The following is a 7,500-nucleotide window of genomic DNA, read 5'->3' as shown; positions in this document are numbered from 1 at the left end:
GATAACAGGTGACTCTTTAGATTTGGTAAGTAAATCTAAATTTTTAGTGCTGCTTATCACATGTTGTCAAATGTAGTTTACAGGGACAACTCTTCAGCTATCATTTCGCAAACACATGTACACTTTTATGAGTATTATGTATACTAGTAGTACTACAGCACTACAAGTGCTATAATAATGATAATAATAATAATAACAATAACAATAACAATAACAATAACAATAAGAATTATCCATCATAAAAATGTATTATTATACATTGTGGGAGTCATAAGTCTACCATTTCAGTATACCTTAATTAACTAAATTTATTCTGACGTCAGACTGATCAGTCCGTGTGCATATGGGATAAAATCACTTGTTGAGCGTGTCACTTTTTGCAGTGTGGCACATCATCTCACTCGGAGGGCGGCGGTGGATGGATGGATATGCTGCTCTCGACAGGCGTGCGTCCCCAGCCTCTCCAAACACCAACCGGTGTGTGTGTGACGCAAAGGAGTCTACTTAAGCGGGATTAGCGCTGAGCGGCACACTGAGCTCCACACTGCACTCAGTCACACACAACCCTTCTTCCGTGTACACACGATCCAACACCGCCGTACAGGAGGGCTGTCTACCAATCAGCGCCTGGAGAGCGAAGGGACTGGAGAGCTCAAGCTCAGACACGCGTGCACACGCGTAAATACACTCACCACAAACACGTCCATGAATTTGATGGATACTGTTGCAACTCTCGGAGACCTAGAAGGGGACTAATAGGAACCTCTGTTGATTTTTCTGTGCACAGTTTGCGCCTGAGTGTGATCTTCTCCGGATGAACAATCATGGGGGAGTGGACCATATTAGAGCGTCTCTTGGAGGCGGCTGTCCAGCAGCACTCTACCATGATCGGAAGGTAAGAGTTGGGAAAAGACACACAGAAACAAGCGTTATACTCCTTTTTGAATAAGGGTTTTAGAGTCGATGTCAAAATGCAGCACAAGTAAAACGAGTGTACAGCTGGGGAAAATCCCACACAACATCTAGAATACACTGATTCAGTGAACAGTGAATACCTGAAAAGCATTGGTTAGTGATTAAAATCAAAGTGATCTATCAAAGGAAGCAGGTGTTTTCATCTTCAGGCCATTTTGAAGACAATGTTTAGGGCAAACGTATATTTCTAATAACAATATGAAGAATCCCACACAGGATTTCAGCAGTGGAAAGCTCCCAAACAGCTGCCAAATCAGACTGGGAGCTGTCCAGTGCTGAAGACTCAGGGCTCCGTTTTCTCCTACACCTCACTGACGGTTCACTTGTAGAGAAACTGGAACAATTGCTGAAGAGTTTAATTGCGGACTTGTGAATTCATCTTTTTTTTCTGGTAGGCAATGATTTGTATTTGTTTGATTTCCATTTCACTACTATATGAAAATACTGGTATGACAATAATGTTTTCATTCTTTACGTGCGTTTTTCTGACATCAATCTATGCATGAAGGCACAATTCAGTGTATTTGTTTTTTTCAGTATAAGACTGTAAATAAAGAAAATAATCTTGTACATGCAAAAAAGTCATCTTGTCTCAGATTCTGCCTTCAACACTTACTTCAAAACTACACCTGAATTTTGGAAAATTCGTAAAACAGTTTGATTTATATCGGAAAACAATGCGAATTTTAAGCTATTTAATAATCGTGACTGGGTAGAATTTTGATCCATCACAGTGAACATCACCCTTGCTTTTAATGTTGTGTAAATGATTTAATAACTGTGTGGTAATGTAGTGTAAGTGCAGACTGATTTGAGTGGCCTGCACTCAACACAATAATATAACAGCACTAAAAGCAGATGTGCAATGATTGATTACCTAATTCATTCAGGTTTCAAGTCTCTGCAAGTTTAATTTCATATGGAAAATCTCTTGTAGCCAGTGCTGCCTGGAAGAACACAGAAAAGACATGAAACATCTACAACATTATGTTATACTTTAGTGGAAAGTCAGTAGTCAGTAGTAGTGTGGCTAAATACGTGTTAACCTGAAGCAACCAGAATATGGGTTGATGGGGGTCTTTGATGCACGTGTTGACTCCTAATATATTTCAACCCTGGAGCCTCAAGATTCTATCAGTGTAAAACATTTTAATGTCCAAGCTGAATTCCTATAAACTCTTTACCATTTTACCTGTACGAGTTCATCAAACTAAAAAGTTTTTAGTCGCACAAACTCAAAAATCTATCAAACCTCTGTCGTTTATATATAAATTCTCTCCAGCGGTCTTTACTTTTCTTTGTTTTGTGGTCGTTTTTGCCATCATTGGTGACGTTGTCATAGAAACACTGGACAAAACCATGTTTTCCTCAGTTTGTGTTGTCATCACCACATTTGGAACAGTCTGTGTCCATCCTTGTGGCTATGGCTCCATTGCCAAGATCACCAAGTAGCTTTAAAAACACAATTAGTAACAATTAATATATTATAAATATAACACAATCAATAGTGATTGTCCATGTTGTGCCTTTGTAAATTTGGTTCAATGTCACTTTCAGATTTTTTGACTATTCTGACCTATTGATAGTGAACTCCACTTCTCAGAAATCCAGGATCAAAAAGGTTCAAGAACACTAACTATTTTATTTTGGTGGAAGCTAGATTTACATATCTGATGCAAATCTCAATATATCTATTGCTGTTGTTCTCAGGATCCTGCTGACAGTGGTCGTGATCTTCAGGATTCTGATTGTGGCGATAGTCGGAGAGACCGTGTACAACGATGAGCAGTCCATGTTTGTGTGTAACACCTTACAGCCGGGCTGCAACCAGGCCTGCTACGACAAAGCTTTCCCCATCTCCCACATCAGGTACTGGGTGTTCCAGATCATTATGGTGTGCTGCCCCAGCCTCTGCTTCATCACCTACTCTGTCCACCAGTCTGCCAAGCAGAAGGAGCGGCGCTACTCTACAGTGTACCTCTCCCTGGACAAGGACCAGGACTCCATGAAGAGAGATGACAGCAAGAAGATCAAAAACACCATTGTGAATGGAGTGCTGCAGAACACAGAAAACTCCAACAAGGAGGCAGAGCCTGACTGCCTGGAGGTCAAGGACATTCCTCACTCAGCCCTGCGAACTACAAAGTCAAAAATGAGGAGGCAGGAGGGCATCTCCAGGTTCTACATCATTCAGGTGGTGTTTAGAAATGCACTGGAGATAGGGTTTCTAGTGGGTCAATACTTCCTGTATGGATTCAACGTCCCTGCAGTGTACGAGTGTGATCGATATCCTTGCATAAAAGATGTAGAGTGTTACGTTTCCAGGCCGACAGAGAAGACAGTGTTTCTGGTCTTCATGTTTGCAGTCAGTGGCATTTGTGTGGTGCTGAACTTAGCAGAGCTCAACCACTTGGGCTGGAGGAAGATCAAAACTGCAGTGAGAGGAGTGCAGGCCAGGAGGAAGTCCATTTACGAGATCCGTAACAAAGACTTACCCAGGATGAGTATGCCCAACTTTGGGCGCACTCAGTCCAGTGACTCTGCATATGTGTAACTGCCTACATACATAGAGGAGGCTGCAGGACAGCTGTGTACAAACTAGTTATCAAGAATGTGGAGCAAAAACATTCAACATTACAAATTATTTTTCCATATTTACTCTTGAAACAAAACAAGTAAAACATTCTGAGATTAAGGGGAAGGGATTTTATTTGTTTCCAGTGGAAGTCAACTTCTTTCAGAGATTTTCTGTTTCTATAAAATCTCTGAAATAAATCACACTGCATCAGAAACAAGTGTAGTTATAATGTGTACCCCCTTAACAGAATGTTTCACCCTTTCCAAGAAATCAGAGATTTGAATGATGGTGAATAGAGCCTGTGTCTTCAAATGAAATTCAGTGGGACTGGACTTTTTCCTTGAGATGAACAGTTTATCTTGCCAAGCTTGTGTTGAATTTGGCATGATATCAACTGTATTTGTCTTATATGAACAACCAAGAGACAAATGAATCAAATGTTTGTTTGTCGGATTAATAAGGAGAAGACACTAATGAGGGTTTTCTTTTTTGTAAAGTGCTTCTTAAAAGCCTAGGCTGATACACTACGTGGTCAAAAGTATGTGGACACCCAAACATTCCCAAACTTGAACATGTGGTGACACTATGTTCATTAATCTGCTGTAACTGCCTCCACTCTTCTGGCTTCAGGCATCAGGCTTTCCACCAGATGTTGGAACCTGCTGCAGGGTTTTGCTCCAATTCAGCCACAAGAGCATTAGCGAGGTCCAACACTGATGGTGATAAGGTCTGGCTCACGGTCGGTGTTCCAGTTAATCCCAAAGGTGTTGGATGGGGTTGAGGTGCAGCCCAGTCAAGTTCTTCCATAGCAAACTGGGTGAAGCATTTCTTCATGGAGCTGAGTTTGAGCACAGGAACGCTGTCATTTTGAAAAAGGAATGAGCCATCACCAAACTTTTGTCACAAAGTTGTTGAACTGCTGGAAATTTCTCTTACAGGGGTAAATCAGTTATAGCTCCAGTTATATAGTATTGCACTTGTATAAAGTTGGGGCACTCTTAAGGTCGAGATATCCTGACCTTTAGTCCTTAATATGGGTCAAGTTCCAAAACTGTTGCATCCTACATTTCCCATGATGCAACTCAATAGTGTCTGGCTTCATGCCATGTTCACATTGTTTATTAAATTAATTAAACATGGGTTTAATTACCTTGAATGATGGATTTTGGCATGAGGCCTCCAGATTTGATTACTTTACTACTGTATCATCAAGCACCAAAGTGGAGATATCAAAACTCTCAGTTTCCTAGCAAGGTTGGCAACTGGTAATTAATTACAATAATGTGCATGTTACCTTTTCTTTTTTATTTTCTCAGACACCTCCAGAAACACAGAAAATATACAACTTTTTTTTACACGCTGAGTAGTACTCCTCATGATGGAAAACCTGACTTCATGTGTAACTTTGATGGAGTGCGCCTTTAACTGGAACTAAGGGGCCCAGCCCAAACCATGAAATACAGCCCCAGACCAAAAGTACACAAAAAGCATTTGCACAGGACTGTCCACATACTTTTGGCCAAATAGTGAATGAGATTTCAGTGGTTTTCTGATGTCTGGGGACACCGAGTGTATTCTTGCACTAACAAGCCAAATGAACATATCTGTCTGCTTCGAGCTGTGATGGTGTTTTAATGACATTCCAGTGATTTCAAACAATATTTTTACAGTAAAACACAATGTGGCTGTGTCAAGGACAAGATTATTTTGACATTATAATACATAACACATTCTTACAGTATATCTCTCATCTCAAATATCTATCTCTTAGCAATCACATTGTTCTGGATGCCTGTGCTTGCACCACTGACCTTAACCTAACAATCACTCCTTTGCTTTAGCTGAAGGAAGGTGGTGTCTGGAAACCCGCCGCCATTTATTTTTTCTATTACACCTAAGCGCCCATCTCTTTCATTTGTGATGTTTCTTGTTTTCATGTCATCAAGTGCCATTCATGTTAATAAATATATTATATTACATACATCTTTAGAGTATTTTAATATCATCCAGAGATATAAAAACACATGAAATTCCACTTTGGACTATCATGATATCATCCTCTATCATCTGAAGACCTGTATGGAAATGATGCTGCTGTCATCTTTGATTTCAATTTGTAACATAAACCCCAACTAGCCATCGCATATTCCAGGGTGATTTTAATCTAGACTCGTTTGATTTTAATCAAGTGAAGCATATATTTGAATTTCATTGGGAAAACAGGTGATGCATTACTGTGGTAATGGTGCTACAATACTTTATGTCACTGTTAAATGAATATGACAAGCATCTGTAATAAAAGGGAAGCTATATGAACTAGATAAGTGTGGTGTGTGATGTTGAAGGTTTCAATAAAGGTGCCTACAAGGTCATCATGGCTGCTTTCATGTTGGACACCCTTGGAGAAATGAAAAATTATGAGATTCTAAATCGTGGGAAGACAGCTTGGGAAACTATAGTAAAGGATAAGGCTAAGATTATTCTATATTTTTCTTATTGTCAACCAATCACATGAAAAAACCCAAACCAATACTTTCTGACTTCCCTACCCTGTCTGTGGCTCTGAACTCCAAGCCCTTTGGTTCCTACTGAAGATGCAAATCTCTTGTTGTTTGTTTGTTTGCTCTTTAAGGGTCAGTAATTTTACATCATTACTCAAACAGAAAGATATAATGCATTTGTTGGGTACTATTTTCAGCAGTTGATTAATACACATTTGGTGTTCTAGTGAGTATTTCTGGCAGCAGGACGGTGTGTGTGTGGGATTGAGTCAAAATAAACTACAATGTGTGTTCATGGTAATAAAGGAACATGTCACCCAGTGCAGCAGTGTGGCTCATTGATGTGTTTTTAATAGTTTTTGGACAACAAAGGAGCTTAACAGCACAGGGGAAGAAGATTTACACAATACTTATTAGTACTGGAGGATGCATTATTTTTGAAAGTAAGCGAAATATAGAATTTAGCCAGCCTTGCTATCTTTTGAAAACCATGTAACTCCAATTCTTTTTAGAAAAACTTTTTCATTGTTCCTTTACAGGTTAAGGAGATTTCCTTTTTCTTAAGCTAAATAACTCCTTTTGGAATATTTGAAAAACACAAAGCTATAAACAGAACTGGCTTTCTTATCTAATGAAAAGTTGACATTTTGAAGACATGGTATTCACAAGACAGTGAAGTAATATATTCCACAGTCATACACAGACATGGCCATAAATATATTGAATTACTATCAACCAAAAGACAAAATGACAAAATGAAAAAGTGCATTTAACCATCTAGGAAGCAGGATTTGTATGTGGATATACTGTATGTGAACAGGTATATGTGTGTGAATACATGCATGTGTATGAGATGGTGGTGCGGCAGTGGGGCAGAGTCCTGCAAAGATGACTGCAACACTGAGGAGAAAAAGTGAAGGATAAACTCCTTTTCAGCACTCTCATTCTCAAACATGCAACACACTATCACCTGCATTCTCTCTCAGACACACACACACACACTTTAACTAAGTGGGAATTTAATTCCTCACTCCTGTGTATGTTTCAGAAGAAATTTACCATTTAGTAGAGATTGTTCCAAATGCCCAAAATCGCTGTTGCTCCATTGTGTGTGTTTTATTCTACAACTGTAATTGTGATACAAATTTAAGTTTTGGGATTTTTCAGGTGAAAAATCAACAGTTTGTATTTCAAATATGTGATGATTTATCCAAATAATACACTCATATAGATAAATAAATACAAAATACAAAATTGCCCTGTTTTTTTTTTTTTTTTTTTTTTTTGTTGTTGTTGTTTTTGTTCTTTGTTTTTTGGAGATGTTAGGAGTGTTTTAAACATAAGATATAATTTGTTTTTAAAGATAAACTTTGTTGTCTGAAGGTATGGTTAAAGTTCATGTTTTCAATCTTTCAGTAGAAGGTGTAATATTGTACAACAGTGCTG

At 38.8% G+C, this 7,500-nt stretch overlaps 1 protein-coding gene across 1 annotated transcript; it reads left to right on the top strand.

Annotated features, from left to right (window-relative positions):
- Positions 1 to 396: 396 nt before the first annotated feature.
- gjd2b (gap junction protein delta 2b) lies at positions 397 to 6,315 on the top strand. Its single transcript, XM_044377368.1, has 3 exons — positions 397 to 678; positions 788 to 895; positions 2,686 to 6,315. The coding sequence occupies exons 2-3, from the start codon at positions 825 to 827 to the stop codon at positions 3,527 to 3,529; spliced, it is 915 nt and encodes a 304-aa protein (XP_044233303.1). The 5' UTR covers positions 397 to 678; positions 788 to 824; the 3' UTR covers positions 3,530 to 6,315.
- The last annotated feature ends 1,185 nt before the right edge of the window (positions 6,316 to 7,500 follow it).

The sequence above is a fragment of the Thunnus albacares genome, chromosome 16, assembly GCF_914725855.1.
Source record: "Thunnus albacares chromosome 16, fThuAlb1.1, whole genome shotgun sequence".
NCBI classification, from domain to species: Eukaryota; Metazoa; Chordata; class Actinopteri; order Scombriformes; family Scombridae; genus Thunnus; species Thunnus albacares.
The sequence above is the reverse complement of the archived record's forward strand: the minus strand, read 5'-3'. Positions and strand labels throughout refer to the sequence as shown.